The 21689-nt window shown below is 38.8% G+C and overlaps 1 protein-coding gene across 1 annotated transcript in view; it reads left to right on the forward strand.

Annotated features, from left to right (window-relative positions):
- ift80 (intraflagellar transport 80) overlaps positions 1-21689 on the forward strand; it is a 54678-nt gene that overhangs the window by 4961 nt on the left and 28028 nt on the right. Inside the window, exons 5-8 of the mRNA XM_023351665.1 lie at positions 80-148; positions 2787-2896; positions 4804-4893; positions 7691-7828. Of these exons, the coding sequence (XP_023207433.1) occupies positions 80-148; positions 2787-2896; positions 4804-4893; positions 7691-7828 (407 nt within the window). The remainder of the gene's footprint in view (positions 1-79; positions 149-2786; positions 2897-4803; positions 4894-7690; positions 7829-21689) is intronic.

Raw genomic sequence — 21689 nt, forward strand, 5'->3', positions numbered from 1 at the left:
GGACTTTTAATCTTCATAAAACATAAACTCAGTCATATCAGCTGTCCTATGATTCACTTTTTTATTATTATTTACTTAGCGGGAGAAGATGGACAAATCAAGATCTGGTCAAAGAGTGGAATGCTGCGTTCCACGTTAGTGAGCCAAGGTAAAGCTTCAGAAAGCCTTTTTATATACAAACAAATTATAATTACGTCAGGATTGAGCAAAATGTTAAACCTAATTTCTCACAATTACCAGAGCCACATCAGCCTAGCCATTTATCACACTAATCGGAGACTTAACAGACTGGAAGAGGAGTCTGTAAATAAGATGCTTTGCTACTGAAAGAAGAAACGATTTATTTTTAATATGCCTCTTTAACAGAGAATTTAAACCCATGATGTCGATTTGAAAACGGTAGCATTTGACTTAATTGCTGAAAATAATTGCTTTAGCGAGAAAGCTAATCAGCTGTGTTTTGCTAGACGCTATTTTTGGTCAGATGACACCAAAATCAGATTTTTGTTTGGTCTAGGTGCAAAGCATTACGTGTGGGATAGGAAAACTTAATAGATCATCCTGAGCACACCACCCACACATGAAACATCTGTGGTGACAGCATCATACTGTGGGAGTTATTTTCTTCTTCAGGGATGGAGGATTGACTGGGGCGAAGATGAGCTTTGAGTCAAGACAATGACCCTAAACATGCAGCCAGAGCTATAATACAAATGTTTTGTTTAAATATGTTAGAACGAACTAGTAAAAGTCCAGACCTAAGAATCTTTGGTAAATACTATTCTTGCTTAAACCTACACCTACTAAGCTGGTAGAGATGTACTCCAAAATATTTGCTGTAGTAGTAACTTCACTTGAAGGTGGTTCTACAAAGTTTTGAGTAATGTTTATCACAAATGCATGACACACTTTTCAGATTTTTATTTTTGAGAAAACCGTAAAAATAAAAAAAGTACATTTACCCTCCTGTTTCACAATAACGCACTAGTTTCAATTGTGCTACTCAGGAAATCTCCATATAATGAAGCTCGTGGTGCAAATGGGGTAACAAACGTGAAAAAGTTCAACTGCTGTATTTGAGTTGCAGCTATTTGCAAATAAAAACAGAAGATCTTGTGATAAATGTCAATCACAGGAGTATTTGAACTAATAAGAGTCGCTGTTTCTTGGTTTTTCTCTGCTGTGAAAAAATATTTTATTACCATATGCAGACAGATAAGCTTCATCTGTCTTTACTGCTGAGCTTCAACAAGCGACACAGAGTCCTACACCGCAGCCTAAATCTAAGTAGCACCACATTTTTTCAGTAAATCAGCCATATTTGTGTATATAACTCACTTTTGTGACGCTATCTGCTCACTTTCCTTTTAATCAATATTAGACTGTTACCGAATTGCGTACTACACACTGAAAAGTAACCAATTTCGTTTATTTCACGCTGCACAACCATGTCGTTACAGAAAGATCGGTGCGTGGTTGTGTGCATGTGTTAGGTCTTTTGGTTTGAAAGCGAGCTGAGATGAATGAGAGCAGAGCGATTTTCTCCAGTCATGTGGTTTTTTTTATTAAAAAATGCCTTAAAGTTAAAAAAGTTTTATAGTTTTTATTAAAAACCAATAAAGACATGCTCCTCTCTTCGTCATTGCTTCTTAATTGATTCATTATGTAGCTTGACTTATTAAATATTCAGTTTTTTAATCATGGGATGGACAATAAAAGAAAATCGGTGGATATAATATGCTTTGAGAAACGCATGGTACACCCCTGATTGATGACAGGAGTTGTAAAAAAAAAAAAAATCTTGGCAGAGAAATGGCAATATACGGTTAAAGAACAATTTCCCCATTGGTTTGTTTTTTTTGAGTCCAAGTGGCTCGGTGACTGTCAGATTTGCAGAGCACCTAGATTTAGTAGCGTACACACACAGCCTGCCACATGGCACCGAGATCGCTGCAGGTGTTGCTTCTCTTCACAGACTCCCATGCGCGCGCAGACATGCAGAAAGTGCAGGAGTGGGCTGTTCTCTTTGGCTTGCTTTGACCCATTTTAAAATCGAGCTCTAGGAAGAGGTTGGAACTGAGCGAGATGGGGCGTGGAGGGGAGGGGAGGGAGGGGGAGAGGAACTTGTCTCAACTCCTCTCATCGACTCCGTCAGATTTTCAGCTCACGTGACCAGTTGGCATTTTTGAGAAACCGCACGCACCTGGAGTGAGGTTAAATGTCAGTCACCCCTCCCCTTCACACGTGTGTAGCCACAACTCAAATTGAAGCACACACATACATACACTTTCTTGTCTAACACTAACATAAATTGGGACATAATAGGCTTTATGCATTTCCATAACCTCTTATCCTTACCTTTTAAAAACCAGGAGGTCTGGCTCTAACCTGAACCAGATTCTAATAGGAACCCTAAATTTAACTCCTAACCTTCGTTTAAGTGGCTTTTGGTTTCCTCAAAGTTAGCAAAACAAGCTCACAAGAAAGTTCCCTCGAGCTTGCGTTTTTGTGTGCGTGCACACACGCGCTTTTAATGTGAAAGTTAGACTGATTTTCTCAGCTGGCTTTCCTGTAAAGTGTGCTGCAGAAAGACCGAATGAGGTGAAATCTCAGAGAAAATGTCATGTTGTTTGAAAGGGCCAATCAGTTCTAGTTGGAGACAGGAGGGAGAGCTTCCTCGTCCTAACAAAGTAAAAAGTCTGCATGTGTTAAAAGCCTGGTACTTTTTTCAGTATTTGTGATTTGGGATGAAATCCTTTGTGTCTGTATGTCTGCGTCTTCTCCAGGATGTCCTGTTTATTCGGTTGCTTGGGGTCCGGACTCTGACAGAATACTCTACACATCAAGAAGGCAGCTAATCATCAAACCTCTGCAACCCAGCACCAAAGTCATTCAGGTTTACAGCCATTTGTTTATTTTTATCAAATGAAAAAATTAGTTGTTGTGGTTTTATGTTTTGTTTTTTTAAAAGAGAGCAGTAAAAAAAAGAAAAGAAACAGTGCACTGCAAAAGTAGTCATGGTTTTAAACTTTTTTACAAGCACTTTTTGTTTTTTACAAATTAAAATCTGAAACATGTGGCTTGCTTTTGTATTAGGTTAAAGTAAAGTAGTATGTAACTGTTTTTCTACATACGTTTTAAAACTGTCGCTATGTTGATGATGGTAGATAAACAGTTTTCCTGTAACGTTTAGTTGAGCGACATGTACTCAGGCATTATTGACATCACTAAGACTCCTGGCTCTGATTGGCTTTTGTTGACGAGCAGTGGTGCACTTTTTACAGTGTGCCCTGTAAAATGTTTGGCGCTATTGTTTTATAACCTAACTCTGCTTTGGATCTCACAAATTAGTTATGTTCCTTGGTCTTTCCAATGCTGTTTATTTCCAAATGTTCTCAAACAAACATCTGAGACATTAATAGATTGAATAAAACACAGATAATATTTAAAGATTAGCTGTTTTTTGAAGCCCATTTGTGGCACTAAATTTAATTTAATGTGCCAGAGTAAAGGTGGTTGAAAAAAATGCCCTCCACTCTTTTCAGATTTTATGTGTTTGACATTTTGAAAAGCATAACTTTCTACCGCCTTTACAGTGATGCAGAACAATACCTTGAGTTTTTTCCACATAAAATCCCCATAATTTACACAAATGTTCGACACTGTGACCAGTTGCAGAAAGAAACGTAGGCATTAGAAAAACTGTTGTGTATTTATGCACAAACTGCAGTTTTAGAAGTAGCATATTTATTGCTCAGATTTCAGAAAGTGTTACTTTCTTCCAAGATGAAGTTCCCAAATACTCAACTTTTTTTTTTTTTTATGAATTGTGGGAATTATTTAGTGAAGTTATTCCATGCTAGTGAAATAAATAAACAAGTAGAAAAACAATAGCTCTTTTTATATTTATTTTTTATTTCAGATTTATTTCAGCAAGTTTTTATTCACACACACTCACACTCACACACATTGCTTTTATTGCTGTGAATAAAATTTATTTAAAAAATTTAGGTTAACATCATGTACAAGAGTGAATATTCAGCAGTGTTAAACCGGTACATTTGTCCAATAATGGATTTTCAGGAGCTTGAGTGGAGTTGTTAGACTTTCTGTCCAGCTTTCTACGCTGTGCAGCGAGAAAATAAATAGACGTCTTTCTTTGCTGCAGCAAAGTTTCAGCCTCCCCTGATGGATCAGTAAATTAATGACCATGCACATGCACTGCTAAAGTATTACTCTATAGATGACCTTACACACCTGGGAGAATTTTTCTTGTTCATGTATGCGTTTGTTTATTATTCTTCTTGATGCTGAACAGCACATGGGACCTTAGATAAACAGGGGAGGGTTTAATGTGTGCTTTGCTTTCTCTTGGCCATTACCAGACGTACGAGTACAAGCACATTCACACACACATTGAAAAGTGCCACTTCATCACCTCTCCCTCACACCCCCTCTGAGACTAAAGCACCATCAACATTAATAGAGAACCCTGAAAGATCCTCTTTAAAGTCTTTTCCAAGGCAATGACACATATTCATGGATTTGCCTGTGATTTTTCGAATTGAATATTATCTGTAGACTGATTGATACATTAAAATGTACCAAACTTCATAAAAGTTTAGTGATTTAAGACCATGACAGTTTCTCTTGTTTTTAATCTCGAATGTTTTCTTTGGACAAAGTGCAAGCAAACTTGATCAATTCTTTTTAGTTGTTCTGGTAAAATTACAGCCAAGAAATATTGTATGGATGATATAATAGTGTCTGGCTAAAAAAAATTGTCTTGGTGTCTCTTTTTAGTGGAAGGCTCATGATGGACTTGTTCTAAAGGTGGACTGGAATTCAGTCAATGACCTCATCCTGTCGGGTGGAGAAGATTGTAAATATAAGGTTTGTGATTTTCACATTTTCACCCCAATTTTCATAAAAATAGACAAAAATATTGTCTTTAAGTCACTGATAATGTGTACCCCCAGCTAATTAAGCAGGGCTATAGATGGTACAGGTTCAGCCGCATAAAAAATAGTAAAATAGCTCTTTAGATTAGTGTGGATAGGATGCTAGGAAGGAGATCCTAACTTAAGCATTCTTAACGACCTACCTGTAAGAGGTTGATACTTCCTTCATGTTTTTGTCAAGTCTGCCAACAAAACTCAAGAATTACAACATTTCTTACATCAAAGTATGAGAGATTCAAGCTTAAAGCAGACATTTCAATGTCTGGACAATAAGAAGTCACATTAACTCGATATTACTGTTTGAGTATTTTGATATCATGAGACGTGTCACTTGGTCTCATGACACCCTAGTAGTCATTTACTCTTTGAAAGCAGCAATATGTAACTTTTATAAAAAAATATTATTATTTTATTTTTTACATGTTAAAATTGTCACTATTTTCACTATAATATGAGACAGATAATCTGTGAAAAAATCAATCTCCTTCACTTCCTCCGTTTGGTCCTACTGCCATCTGTAGAAATGCACCACTGCTGATCAGAAACAGCCAATCAAAGCCAGGAGGAGTGTCTTAGCGCTGTCAATCAGGCTCTAGTACGTCCTGCTTACGTCCTGTGCTAATGGCGGAGAAACAACTTTTGTCTGACTTTTGTCACAGAAAAACTGTTTATCCACCGTCATTCGTGGCCATGCTAACTAGCCTTCACATTCATGACAGGCTCCACTGTGGAGAACTAGCTTAACAGCGCATATAGAAAGAAGTAAGATTAATGGGGCTAACACCTTCCTCCCAGTTTGTATTTTTTGTTTCTGACTGAATGATGTATTTTTACAGATGGCAGCAGGGCCACAGGCAGGAGGCAGAAGAGCTTAATTTCTTTTCTTTTCATGGATTATCTATCTCATCCTATCGTTTCCATGTCTTCTGACCAATACAGAGGAGATACAAAGTTGTTGAAGGTCAGCATTGCTTGACTTGTATAAGGTCAACCTGGCTTCACAAATTCAGGGAGTGATGTGGTGACATATGTCAGTTTGTGTCAGTGATGACACGGCATCTGCTTTTCGGACTCTTATTTTGAAGTGAGGAAGGATGTAGGTTTTTTTTATTTATTTTTGACTGAGTCAGCTAATGTAAACTCTTTGTGGAGCTGGTTGACACTGAAAATGCCTGAACCTCTTGTTTATGTGGCAGCTTTTTGATAAACAAACAAATGTTTAACAAAAACAAATGTTTAACAAAAACATTTGTTTTTTTTTTTTTAAAAAAAACAAACAAATGCACAGAGTGACAGACAGGATAGAAATAATGTCTGACCACAATGAGATCACTGTGAATGGCTAACTGTTAGCCCCTAACTAAAAATGTCTTCATTTGCTTTGTGGTTTCCTGTCGATACTATTTAAAGTCACATATAACAGTTTATAATGTGTCTGGTGTGCTTTGATTATCTCCAGTGTAAAATTTAAAATGCTTAGACTAATCAGACCTGAAATGGACCTGCACTGATCAGGGCTGCTTTAAAACACAGCTTTAAATTTGTGAAACCTTTCCTTTATTTGTAAAAACACAAAAAATAGATTAGGACCACCTTTGAATTAAACAAACCGAATATTCTACAGTGAATACCTCAGTTTAAAGTTTCTAAAATCTCATCTTGTTTCAGTGAACTATTCAGTACGTCATATTTTCTCGTCTCATGAGATGTATGTATATAAATCCTTGAAACTTTTAAAGAGCCTTCACTACCCTGGAATTCAATCCCCTACTTGGTTATAACGTTCATGTTAGAAGCACAGTCGGAGAATGGCATCAAACTGTTGGCGCAATAAAATCATGCTTGGTTTTAGCCTGGTTTACACAGCAAGATAATTAGGCAAATTTTTGATTCGATCTTCCCCTTTGACAATCTTAAGGACGCTTATGATGTCTTTAAAGATAATCTTATGAGATTTTCCTGCTTCGTGTGGTGTGCCGAGAGTCATCTGATCTGGCTAGTTCACCTCTAAGCAGCTAAAAAAAGAGAGCAAAATTAAGGTTTTTTAAAGTGGTTTATCCAAAGTCTGGAGTTAAATGTGACAGAGCTGCTGTGACACGTTCATGCTCTAAAACCCTCCAAGTTGAAATAAAGGTATTCTACAAAGAAGTATGGACTGAAATTCCTCCATATTGATGTTAAAGTCGCCAGTTATCAGTTGTTGTTGCCAAGGATGATACACCCAGTTATCAGGGATACTGTCCCTATTTTTCACATAAGGAAGGGCTGGATTTCATAGTTTTTTTTCCCCACAAATAAAGTAAATCATTATGTGAGAACTCGTTTGTATTTTTTTTTTGTGCAACATTATTTGATGCTCTGAAAACTTTTAACAGCGCTGGAAACTTTGCCAAATGATCCGTTATAATTTGAGCAACACACTGAATATCAATTTTAGTCCTATTAAGCTCCCAGTAAAATCAACAATGCATTCCGTGACCTGAACTGTACCTGCTTACATAATGAAGCAGTATGTGAAAGGCAACAAGTTTATTCCCTTAATTAATTACGAAGGTTACTGAGCTCAGTGCAAGTAAACATTTAATAAAAGCCACACATACTGAGAACCTTTCTCCACTGCAGAACAAACAAATGGGAACATTACAGCTTATAATATACCCCAACCTTTGGAAAGTTTACTATTTTTCAGGTTGTTGTTTTGTGTTCTAAAGTTTGCGCTCCCTCCAAAGGTTTGGGACAGCTTCGGACGTCTACTTCACTCGTCGACTTCCCAGGACTACCCCATCACCTCCTTGTCCTGGGCCCCAGATGGAGAAGTGTTTGCCGTGGGTTCCTTCAACACCCTGCGGCTCTGCGACAAGACTGGCGTGAGTCAAATTTTTTAACTCTTTTTCAGTTTGTTCTTTTAATTTTTCCTAAGTCAAACTGGAGCACCAACTTTGTCAGAATGGATGTAAAGACAAAAAGCGATTCTTAGGTTAGACAGTAGCTTTACGATAGTTATTCATATATGTCAGTTTTTAACAGGAATAATTTAATATATTTCAGCAGACACTTTGTGTGACAATAAGAGATTTACAAGATCTATGCCTTCGCATTTAAAAACTTGGATGTAAAGGCTCATACCTAGCCTGGTATACAGGTCTAGGGAAATTATTTTAGGTGATAGACTAACACAAATTAGTACCTAATTGTATAGTGAAAGTAAAATTTAGCATGCTTTCCAAGTTTAAAAAAGTCTGAAAAGTGTGCATCTATATTCATCCTTCCATAAATCAATACTTTGCAGAATATCTTTATTCTGTTTCAAATCTTTAAAGTGAATCCATTTACCAGCTTTGTACATTTGAAGACTGAAACGTTTGTCCATTCCTCTCTTGCAATGAAAAAGGAAGCGTTTGTGGTCATGTCTTACTGCAAATATTAAATTTGGCTTAAATGTGGTGTTTGACTGGGCCATTGTAATGCCTGAATAAAATTTGATTCAAACAGTTCTGTTTATAGGTCAGGCTGTGTGTTTAGGGTCATTGTTCTGCTGGAAGGTGAAGCTCCGCTTCGGTTTCAAAACGTCTGCAGCCTCTTAACAGGTTTTCTCCAAAGAATGTCCTGAATTGAGCGCCATCCATCAAAACATTAGCTCTTGATTAGCTTTCCTGTTCATGCTGAGGAAAAACCTCCAAGCAACATGATACTGCTCTATCACGCGTGTTTAAACTTCTCTGCAAACCGTTGAGGCCTTTGGAGAACAGCTGGATTCACGCTGAGATTGAATCACATACAGGAGGGCTCTTTTATTTAGGGGTATCTGAATAAATGGGGACTGAATGCACATCCACGCACACACATTTTTATTAGGATAAAATTATGTTTTTAAAAATAAGTGTACACTATTTGTATAATTTCAGTTTTTTCATATACTTTAATTTGTTGTTTTGCTTAATTATTAATGTTTTGCTTAACAATATTCAACTTATATGCTTTACATTCAGCAAAACCCTCAACCATTGAACAAATAAAAAAACAAAAAAGTGGCACACACCACTTTTCCAGTGCGATATGGTTTATATTGTGCGGCTCATTACTGGCCTCATGCTTTTCTATACATCATTCATCACTGTAAATCACATTAGGCTGCATGCCACATATTCTCGTTACCTGGTGCTGATGGTAACTGCAGTAATGAGAGGGGAAATGAGAGAATGATGAATGGTAATTGTTGTTTTGTTATTGCCGAACGTTTGGCCAGCAAAAACATTACCACCTGCCTCACGGGACGTTCAGAGCTTCGCTGAGTTAACGTGGAGATGTCAGCATACTGCTGCGTCGGATTGCAGTAATCAAAACAAACAAACAATGCTGGGTCTCTTTGTGCCCTGATCACCCGGCATTTCATGCTCCATTTTGATTTAATAAGGATCAAATGTCTGTTGTTTGGGGTTGTTTTTTTTTTTTCTTCAGAGAACTGAAATATATTAGCTAGAGAGAGGTCTGAGTGAACATATGTGCCTCTTATGTGAGCAGTTACTTTTGGTATTCAGATTCTGGGATTTATAATATTTTACTGTGATAAATGTAATTTTTTTTAATTAAAAAACTTTTTTTTTTTTTTTTGCAACTACCCCCCCCCCCCCCCCTCCCCCCAAATTAAAGATCAAGAGTTGCAATAAATGTATAACAAATCTGGCATCTTATTAGATGTAATGGAGGGTTCGGGGAAATTTACAAAATAAATTTATTTTCTGTTTTAGTGGTATATACAGGTAAGCCTAAATCAATTAAACTCAATGACTTAGGTTTAAGTACTTGTTCAATTTGACCAACATGTTTTAACAATATCTGTAATGGGAAAAAAAAAATATGGAGAAAACATTAGACGAGTCTAAAACTAATCAAGTAGGCTGCCAAAAAACCCGACAGCAACACTTCACGAGCTCCAAAACTCTCTGCCAAGAATCGGTTGTGTTCTACATGTGACAGCATTCTCCCGTGTTCTCCATATGTCTAGACAAAGAAACAGGGTGTGAGGATAAAACTGTTTTCTTTTAAAGAATTCACCCAGTCTTAATTTCACTTGTAGAAAAAAATGCTGTCTAAAGAAACCCAGTTTTAAATTTTTGGGTCACAATTCTAGAAGGCATGTTGGGCACAAAAACAATATTGTATAAAGAAATAAAGAACATATTAATCACTAAAGAACACCACAATCGCAATAAAATATGGTAGTGGCAGCATCATGATCTTGGGATGGATTTTTTTTGCTTTGTTTTAATTTATTTTATTTTTTTTTGACGGAACTGTTTTTGTCGAAACAGTGAATCAAAAAACCTAAACATTTTGATTCAAACCTTAGAAAGTTGAGGATAAAAACAAATGACAGCTTATTTTTTGTATCTCTGAGTACAAATATACACCCAAATTAAAAATAGAGTGGCTTCACCAGGAAGAAATAGTTTTGGAATAACAGACAAAAGTCCAAACTAAATCCCATGAGATGTCTGTGGGGTAACCTGAAGAGGGCTGTGGTTCAGAGGCCATCTGTTAGATTTGGTAAACTTCTGCCACGTAGAGTGAGCAAATGCATTCAAGCCAAGATGTGGACATCTATTACCCTGCATTTGAATCAAAAGGTGCTTCACCATAGTATTACTTGAAAGGTTTTCACACCTAAGGGCTTGACAAACCTGACCATGTCCGTGGACATAAACTGCTTGGTCCCTGGACAAGCACCTGCCCCTATTTAGCTCAGCAAAACAATCTCATTCCACTCAAAAAAATATAAAATTTTCAACACAGGCTCATAGAAGATAACTGAAACAAAAGGCTGAAATAGTTTCTCACCATAATATTAGTAATGTTTTTATATCAGTGTCCTTCATAGATAAATTATCCACAATGAGGGGGGAAACCAGCATATCGATCCTCGTTGTTGTACTTTGAAACACGCTTTGTTGCTTTTCTTCTTTTACTCTTCATGTGTTGGCTTTGTGTTTGGCGCCACCATCTGGCTGGGACCGTTATTTGAACGGTCCGTCGTACAATCGAGGAGGTCGCAAAACTCTTGGCTGCACTGGGCAAGTTCTGATGGTTGATGTCACACAGGCTCACTGTAGTAGATTAGCAAGTTGGAACTGGAACCTAACTTCTTATTTTTTCCCTAATGCATTTTTTGCTCCTCAGATGAATTTTCCAATATGTATGTCACATTAGATGTGAAAAAAGATTTTCTTCATGTTCAGATTTTTAGGTTTTTGACGTAAAAGTCCGACATTTTAACAGTAGTGTGTACACTTTAGAGATCCACTGCATCTTCTCCTATAATGCTTTTGTTTACGCGCTTGGTTTGTTCCGTTGTTGTTGTTTTGTTTTTGTTTTTCTTGTTCCACTGCTTGCTTTGCAGTTGTTTTCAGTGAAGCTATGCGGAGATAATGTGCGGGAATGATGATAATTATGATGAATGTGTTTCAGCCCTGCTTTGACAGGAGTGAGGGTATGCTTGCCTCTTCTCCTCCCTGAGCTCTAGAGATAACGGGTAGTGTAGCGTGGTGTGGGAGGCTTGCACAGGGAGATGAAGAAGGATAGAAAAATGGAGAAAGTCTTGAAAATAAAATCCCCCTTCATGGTCACTCGAACAGAAGAAGCATGAATTCAGACTTGTTGACCTTCGCATATGAATTCACATTGGGCCACTTTAGTGTACAATGCTACAATGTCATTTAGTGTTGAAAATCTGCAAACAATCAAAGAAGCTGTTAACTAATTACAAGGGTTTTTAACTTTGTGGTTAGTGGTCCTGCAAGGGGTACCCAGCGTGAAGAGTCTTTTCACTTGCCTAGTGTGACTAATGGGAAGGAGTTTTGTTCTGTATCTGCAACAATGAAACCTTGCACTTTAACATATTGCTGCTGCCTCAGCAGGATCTGTCCCTCTTATTTAACCCCTTCACCCCCAGTCCAGCCTAGCTTTTCTCTCAGCCTCTGCTACGCTAACTTTGTTTCTAGTTATTTGTGCTCAAGGGCAGATGTAGGTTCCTCATTAACATTAGGTTTGTTGGGTTAACGCCCCTTTTTCATTTAATTTTGTGTTTTTTGTTTGTTTTTTCAAAATTAGTAGTATATCTTTTATAATTATCCCTGAAGTTTTTCTGCACCTAAAATTCTTCAGCTTTGTGGACTACTTCTTCTTTTTATGAGCGATTTTATAGCCTAAAAGACACAAAGAGCTTCACTGTCCGTCTTTACAAGATTTGGGAGACACAATCAGTCAGTGTCTGTCTGAACGCTTGCCATAGTATATGCAAGTGCCCACATGCCGGGGTGTGCGCGTGGGCGTGTGCATGCGTGTGTGTAGCCATTGCTGTGCAAATGTCCCTGCGAGACAGCAGTCTATTTACGAGGCACTGCAGCTGGTGTCTAGCGTCTGGACCCTGTCACGATCCCTGACACTGTCACTGGCTAACAAGTAGTACTCATTGTGCCAGGCAAGCACCCTCTTGCTTCTTTCTCTTCTCTCCTTCCTCATCTTTCCTATGCACTTGTTTTTCTCTCTTCTCTCAACTGGACGCTGATGTTCTTCTCTCTACTGGACGCTGATGTACGCATACATAACTGATTTGATCTACTGAGCTGAAATCATGTTTATTTGTGTACCTTCCCATTTTTCTTTGGTTGTAGTTTTTATGTTTGTCGTAAGGTGTCCGCAAAACATATACTGTAGGTCTTTGCTTAGTTAAATTTTAAGCAGACTTCAGGATGTTCCCCTAAGCTCAAAAGTCACTCATTGGGGACATTGGCACAAAAGAGTCAAGAAAGCATGACTTTCTTTTGCCAGCTATGTTTTTGCCCGACAGATCACAGAAATAATCAGCCTTTGACTTATTTTACAAGGCCTGCGTTAATCAGAATGAGGCTGCAGAGTCATGTCTTGCTGAACTTAGTCATTACTGCTTTTCTCTCTGCCTTTTCTTGATGTAACTGAGCTTAACCCTGCTGTGATCCAGATCCCGGTCACAGTCCGCCCAGTTGTTCTACTAAATTTCCTCTGTTCCCCACAGTTAATAAATTAGTAAGTAAGACAGATCAGAAAATTTTAAGTCAGGAGGAGTGTCTTTGCACTGTCAATCAACCTCATGTACGCACAATGTGTTCAATGTGCTATTGGTGGAGACCGTTAGAGCAGGGGTGCCCAAAGTCGGCCCTCGAGGCATGTTTTAATTCTCTTCCTGGTTTAACACTCCTGCATCAGATAATGGCTCATTAGAAGGCCTAAGGAGAACATTGATTTGCTGAGGAGGTTGTTACTACCACTAGGGAGAGAACTAAAACATCCAGGATGCCGGCCCTCCAGGACCGACATTGAGCACCACTGCGTTAGAGGAAAACTATTTATCCACCGTCATCTGTGGCCATCCTAAATAACTTGAGCAAATGTTTGACGACAAGCTGCCATTGACAGCTCATCAGGTAGCTAACTTATAGCAACACTCCTGACTGGCTTGTTGTAATTTTTACAGTTGGATGCAGGGGCGTCACCAGGAATCTTGGGCTCCATAACAAAAAATGAAATTGCCCTCCTCCCCCCACGTAGCTGCTGTTACAATTTCTTGAGTCTATCTGACCCATCAAAAGCGTCACAATTTTAAAGGCTTGCAACTGTTTTGCTTTCTTTGGTTCAATACTGATACTAGCACAATATTTATTGCTCATGAATTTTACATGCAACAGTCCACATGCAGTATGCAAGCAGGTTGCTTACATTTTTTCCATTAGTTTTAGATTACTGAAATGTCTCTCCCCACCAATCAATCTCCTCCACCTCCTCCCTGAATTACTATTACTGGCTAAAGTAATGCAACATTCCAGCCAAAACAACCAATCAGAACCAGTAGAAGGGTCTTAGTGCTGTCAATCAACTCATTCACTCACTACTACATGTGCTAATGGTGGAGAAACAACATATCAATACAGGAAAAATGTTTATCTGCTGTCATTGGTAGCTATGCTAACTATGCTGAATGGTTGATAATCTCACATAGTCTACTCACCTCTCAGAGGAAAACTGGGTTACAAATTGACACTTTTACTTTTTTCTCTCTCTACTTTTTGAAAACCTGATTTCATTATTTTTCTTAGCAGCATAGTAACAGCCACAGTTGTTCGTGTTTTCCACTGACTTCTGCTGAACACGTCACTGTCAAGCTCTCCAAGCAGGAATGAACCATTTCATGCAGATCCAGGGGAGTTCAGGGCAAATATGGATGTGTGCTTTTTGGGAGGGGTAACATTTAATTTTTACTGCTAAAACAATTTTAGAAAACACAGTATAATTAATATTATAATTCACAGGGCCCCATTTTTAAAAAAGAATTCTGTGAACAAAACAAAAAAAAATTGCAGCGGGTCCCCTGTTGGTCAGGGCCCCTTGGAATTGTCATAACTTTCCCCCCCCTATACGGCGCCCCTGGTTGGGTGCACTGCCACCAGATTTAGGTGAATAGAAACATACAAGTAAACTGAACTGCATATACATCCCGTTTGTCCAGATAAACCTGAGAAGCTGGTCACAAATGGACCAAAGCAGACAGCTCCAAAGATCCTACTAGATGTAAACTGCAGGCAGAGTGAGTGGAGCATGTCCAATTGGGCTCATGTCTGAGACCAATCAAAGACTGAAAGAAAATGTAGCTGAAACTGAGACAGGACCAAGACTTGGAAGATGCAATCTGAAGACTGATATGAAGGGGTGCCACATGACTCAGTGGTAGAGGTACACCACTGGCTTTGAGTACCGCAACAATACTACCAAGGGCAATGAGAGTCCATCCAACTGGCTATTGAAGTTATTGAACTGTTGACAACCAGAATGCACCTGCACAGTACTTGATATACTAAAACATATTACAGCTGCACAATATATTGCAAATTTAAATGTGTTAGCCTTGTTCCACAGGCGATTAGTCAAATGATTTCAAAGCCGTAGGAAGGATAACTGTTTCTTTTAAACGTGACACTGTTTTGTGTCTTCTCCCTGATTAAATAAATTTAAACTCAATCAATAAATATTGAAATCACAGACAGTCTGTTATATTAATATTGCATAGGATTATCTGAACATCTACTCTGTATGAACCTAAATCTGTGATTGAACTACATAATTTTCCTTCTAATGGCCTCCTTCTTTCTGTGAGAAGCATATGTTGTCGTTTTTAAGATTAAACTGCCTTTGAAAGATAATTGTAAGTCCATTCTTATCTGTCTCTTTTTTTCTCATACTGCTCTTGTATCCCTCCTCCCTTTGGGTTTGTTGAGCTTATCAGTGTTCCCCCTCTTGGCTCCTTTAACTTTTTTCCTTCCTCGGGGGCCTCTTTACCTCCCTTTTTCTGGGTGAGTCAAGGGTTTCCTTTTAGGCCTTCCTCAGCATTGGAACGAGTCCATGTTTTGTTGGAATCTCCAACACTTTTTTTGTTCTCCTTACTTGTCACCCACTCCCTATTTAATTACAATCTTATAATTTTTATAATCTTTAACTCCCGTCCTTGTGGCTAATTAACAGTTTTTTTCCGAGATTGAGTAGAACTCTTTACTGACTTTATAGCTACAAGCTTTACCGCCATAATTTTGCTTTTTGTGCATGCTTAACATCACCAACGTGAAAACACTACCACTTTCTTTACAAGTTATGGCAGTTGAAACAGTACTACTACAGGAGTTTGACTTCCTTTTCTTGAAAAAAGGAAGAAAAAAATTCACACACTGTACATTCATTTCCACTGCATGTGTGAAGTAAAACAGTTCCATTATCCAAGTTAGAAATCTAAGTTTCTAACTTGGAAACTTATATTGTAATAGGTTTGTAGGCCATCTGGAGTCAAACTTCAAACAAGGAAAGTCAAAGGTTTCTTACCAACACTGACCTGAAAATCCTGGGTATGTTACCCATTCCCTTCTGAAATCTGACATGAGCAAGGCATTTTCATTCACACATCTGCCACTCACTCCATATATCCTCTGTTTTGAAATTATTTCATAAGGAACAGAGAGATATGGCTGTGAGTGGAAATCCCAGTAGACCACAGCTTCTAAAATACTCAGTCCAGCCTACCTGTCACCAACATCCATGCTACATTCAAGTCCATTGACACCTCCTTCTTTCCCCCATTCTGATGCTCAGCTTGAACTCAAGCAAGTCATCTCAACCAGTTGTAGAAGTTAAATTCAATAAGTTGTTTCCATGTGGTTGGCTAATTCACTATTTGTATCAAGAACCATTTGAATGGGTGTACTTAAGAAAAATGGTTTGTGCGCTATAAATGTCACTATAAATGTCATGTGGTAGGTTTGATGTTGTACTTAGATCATACTTACAAATATTTACAAAATGCATACAAATTAGTAGTCTGGTAAGAAATCAGTCCCTTGCTCTACACTTTGTTTCATATGAAGGTCTGGACACTCAGTTACTGCTAGCTGGAGGCATGGAGTTTTAATTCTCTAAAGCACCAGTTCAATTCTAAGAAGCTTACCGGAAATTGCCCAAACTGTAAGCAACTATTCCCCTCTTTGAAGAGAGAATGGCTGAGCAGAACGAGATGTCAGTTAATGTTCATCCAATATTTGGAAATGTGGCCAAAACAGACTGAATGGCTTTGCTCACGTCTTCCGCTGACATTGTCGTGTATGGCAGACTACAATTATAAACCATTGCAGAAAATCGATGTCGGTCGATTAACAACTCCTCCTTCTGTTCGTTGATTGGCCCAGTTGAAATTCAACTGGAGAAATCAAACTCAGTAGGTGAAAGCCCACACTGAAAGGTGGGAATCGAGTGGACTTGTGTCAGAAGACAAACGCCATGCTAACAACTTAAATACCCACCAATGCTTCTTGGTTCAACTTCAGTTTCTGCTGAAGAGTTCTCAAAATACTCTCCACTGGACTTCCCTTCTGAATAGTACCTGTTTGAAGCCAAAATGAAGGTGAACTGCTCATTTGTTTTGGGTGTTTAGGTGCTTGTAACACAGTTTGAAATTCATGAATCTAAGAGTTTCCCCCTTGCATTACTAGAGAGCAATCCAGCGCCTGGAAATTAGTATTAATGGAAAATAACTAAACATGAGTTTTTGTCCCTGATCACAAGCTACTGTCAACAGTGTATAGAAAAGTAAAGAACAAACCAACAATTGAACATTTATTAGCTGTTCAAATATTCAAAAAGGGGAATATTTAGTGCAGTACAGCTAAGTCTGAGAGACCGGCACACATGCAGAAATAGGGTTAGAAAAACAAACAAGGGAGAGCTACAGAGGAGAAAAGTTGAAAAGTGAAAATATTGGCAGGGGTCTCACAATGCAAGAGTGTGCACACATTAGAAATGATGGTGACTGAGCGTTTGAGGGAGGGGGGAAAACTGGGAACTTTTAGAGAGAGTGTTTCAGAGTGAGAGCAAGAGCAAGGGAGCATTGTCAAACAAAGAGAGTCCTGAGTCAGCAGCAGAGCAGTTTTCTCCCCAGGCAACTGGGCAACTGGGTAGGGCTACATCTCTCCCTCTCCTTTCTGTCTCTCTCTCCTGCTTTTCCTTCCCTCCCTTTTCAAATCTGTGTTTTTGCATTCTATTTCTTGCTCTCCACACTCTTCCCCTCTGTTCTCCCGCTGCAGTTAGAACAGAAAGCTCCCCTCCGTACATTGTGAACGGGTAGGCAAAGTCCTGAAAAGAGCAACTGGGGTCACTCTCACCTCTCAGATTTCTCCTCCTCCACCATTTGCCCTTGTTGTCATGGGAATTATTCCGACCCCTTTAAAAACATTTTTCCAAAAAATGTTAGCAGCCCCGTTGAAACTCGGACTCTAATGTGGGAATAGTGAGAGCCTTTTTGATGCAATACTTGCATGCAGACTTAATCTATCATCGTAAAGAGCTCATTAGCTTCCCCAGCAGTATTTGTGTTCTCCTTTGTGTTCTAGACCTTTTGCCTAGAACAGGCTTTGCTTTTATTTGTGTTTTCAGATTTCATTCTGGCACTCTCTGCCGAAGAGTGTATCCTTAAGTCCACCTCGCAGACGATTGACCCCATTTTTTATTACTTTTTTCAGTTTTTATTTTGTAACTTTTTTAAGTACGCATGTGTGTGTGAGAAGGTGCCTGTCTGTATAAAGTGAGTTAGAGTAGGAGGCACTTGTTGACATGGTATTACTTTTACACCTCTCTAGAGTTCGGCTACAGGCTTGCCTTGTTGGAAACCAAAAAGAAGGGGAGCATAAAGAGAGCTGAGAAAAGGGAGCAGTTGGAAGGATGGGGGTGGGGTAGTGTGGAACTGTCCAATATATCCTTTAAAGTTGGCCTAGTCTTCGAGGCTTGGAGAATTGGTCTCCATAAAAAACGGTGGTTTCTCTTTCCCTCAGCTCTCCCTCGCTCATTTTGCCCTGGTCTCTCTAGCTTTTTTCCTCTTTATTTCTTAATCCCTCCCTCCGTCCATCCCTCCCCCAACCGGTCGGAGTAAGAGTATGACAGTGAGACAGTACCCTGCCAGCCCCTCTGGCAGAGTCATCATTCTTAGCAGTGCTAAATCACTACCTCCACTAGCTAGACAAACATGTCACACTCGTAGAGAAAGAGCAGGAGAAAGACGAGGTTAAAATGTTTGATAAATATAAACATTAGGAGTGATGCTTGCTGATGAACTAAAGGAGCAAATAAGGGTTCCCTCTCCTTTCTGCCAGCTTTTATGAAGTTCAGTGTCTTGCAGTTTATTAGCTTATTCAACAGTTCCTATGTTATAATTTACAAAACTTATTTCCATCCACAAAAAGTATAATAGTCTTCTCCCCTCATATGATATGAAATGTTTTTATTTCTACATTTACTTGTCTTTATGCTAATATATTATATTGGTGTCATTAACTAAAATCGACTAGTCTTCTATATAATACAAATTTATCTGAAGGGTTTTTTTTTTTGGCACGGAGTTCTTATTGCATAATACAAAGAAGTAGTTCAGATTTATATATGGTAAAAATAAATGTATTTAGGTAATCCCATTGCTTTTTCTATTGAAATTGAATAATTATTGGAGAGATTCGCTAATAGAATCAAGAAACTGAGGTTAAAAAATTCACGACATGGGAAACGTTCAAAAGAAATGCAGAGGGGAGCTCAATACACACAACACACATGTACTGGTAATGTGATCCTGTGATGGACATGGGACATTTTACAACATGGTTCCTACACCGGGTACAAGCAGTTCTGGAAACAATTTTTTTTAAAAAGTCACTCTGGAAAAAAACTCACTGTCCCAGACCACACCCTGTTCAAAATAATCCTTACTTGTGATGTTTGATGCTCATAAGGATTTTATTAGCACTTTTATCTTTAAAACTATATAAAAATACTTCCACTGATTGGTGTTTAATCTGTCTTAAATACTGCAGCAGAAGCATCTGTTCATAGACAAACCTAATGCAGAAAAAAAACATTAACAGGAATTATGCTGACAGGGCTTAAATCCTGAGAATAGGTTCCATCAACGCTCCTAATACAACTTGCTGAGCAGATTTGGCTTGTGACATATCAGCTGAACAATGTTGAGAAGCCACATACACTCCTGATCAAAATCTTAAGACCAGTCAAAAAATTGCAAGAATTTGCATTTTGCACTATTGGATCTTAAGAAGGTTCTAAGTAGAGCTTCACAATGTTAAAAGAAGAAATCAGTGTAAGAGACAAAACCTTTTGAGCGGGGAATTAATTGAAAACTGCACTTATACTCAAACATGATTTTTTTCAGCTGATCAAAAGTTTAAGACCATTGCTCAAAAAAACCTGAAAACCCCCCAAAACAGAAACAAAGTGTCAAAAAAAAGGACTCAGTAATGAGTAGCTCCACCATTCTTGTTGATGACTTCAAACAATCGTTTAGGCATGCTTGATGCCAGTGTTTCCAGGAGGCTAGTGGGACCGTTGCTCCAAGTGTTGAAGATGGCTTCACGAAGGGCATCCACTGTTTGGAACTGATGTCCATTTTTGTAAACTTCCCTTGCCATCCATCCCCAAATGTTCTCAATTGGGTTTAGATCCGGGGAACATGCAGGATGGTCCAAAAGAGTGATGTTATTCTCTTGGAAGAACTCCTTTTGTCGGGCGGCCATTGTGAACTGCAGCATTGTCCTGTTGAAAAACCCAATCATTACCACACAGACGAAGGCCCTCAGTCATGAGGGATGCCCGCTGCAACATCTCCACATAGCCAGCTGCTGTTTGACGCCCCTGCACAACCTGAAGCTCCATTGTTCCATTGAAGGAAAACGCACCCCAAATCATGATGGTGCCCCCACCACTGTGCCGTGTAGAAAACATCTCAGGTGGGATCTCCCTGTCATGCCAGTAAAGTTGGAAGCCATTAGGACCATCAAGGTTAAATTTTTTCTCATCAGAGAAGACAACTTTCTTCCACTTTTCAATGTCCCATGTTTGGTGCACCCTTGCAAAGTCCAAACGGGCAATTCTGTGGCGTTGAAGAAGACGTGGCCTTTGAAGACGTTTTTTGTTTCTGAAGCCCTTCTCTCGCAGATGCCGTCTGATGGTTATTGGGCTGCAGTCAGCACCAGTAATGGCCTTAATTTGGGTAGAGGATCGTCCCGTGTCTTGACGGACAGCCAATCGGATCCTGCGGCTCAGAGCTGGTGAAATTTTTTGGGTCTACCACTTGACTTTTTTGTTCCATAACCCTCAGGATCGTTTAAAAAATGCAAAATGACTGTCTTACTGCATCCAACCTCAGCAGCGATGGCACGTTGTGAGAGGCCTTGCTTATGCAGCTCAACAATCCTACCACGTTCAAAGTCAGTGAGCTTTTTTGCTTTTGCCATCAGGAGGTCTTGACAGTGTAAAGACTTCACAGAAAATGACATGGAATCCAGATGTCTGCACAGCTTTTGGCTTTTAAAGACTATGGTCTTAAACTTTTGATCAGCTGAAAAAATCATGTTTGAGTGTAAATGCAGTTTTCCCTGCATTTTCCCAATTCCCTGCTCAAATGTTCTTGTCTCTTGCACTGATTTGTCCTTTTAACATTGTGAAGCTCTACTTAGAACCTTCTTAAGATTCAATGGTGCAAAATGCTAATTCTTGCAATTTTTGGACTGGTCTTAAGATTTTGATCAGGAGTGTATATGGGGCCGTGACCTTAATAATATGTTCATGTAGATATTAACACGTTCAAAATGTTAAAGTAATTAGTTGCATTTTCGTTTATTACATGCTAAAGTTCAAAGCGGAACCTTTGTATTATGTTTCTGGTACGCTCATGAGTCTGTGACACAGGCGACATCTGCGACCAACAATGCTGGACAACAAAGCCGCTTTTCTTGGTCCAAAAATTAACCTTAGCAGTTAATTTTTGCTTCTAAATGCTTCTGATGGCACTCTAGAAAAGACTGTTGTGTGCATGTTGTGCTAACAGGAGTTGCCTGTCACTGAAGGTATTCAAGAATAAATACCATCTCAATGTAAAACTTGTTGCAGCTAGCACAGATGTCCCCAACAATAATGTCAGAGTCCATAGTCCACATTTAAAAATAAGTTGTTTTTTTTCAAAGAATTTACTTACCGTATTTTCCGGACCTTAGAGAACACCCCACTATAAGCTGCACCCACAAAGTTTTTTTTAATAAAATTGGAAACATACATACATAAGCCGCACCGGGCTATAAGCCGCTGATATTTTCGCCTCTCAGT

Source organism: Xiphophorus maculatus, chromosome 18 (genome assembly GCF_002775205.1).
Source record: "Xiphophorus maculatus strain JP 163 A chromosome 18, X_maculatus-5.0-male, whole genome shotgun sequence".
Classification (NCBI taxonomy): Eukaryota; Metazoa; Chordata; class Actinopteri; order Cyprinodontiformes; family Poeciliidae; genus Xiphophorus; species Xiphophorus maculatus.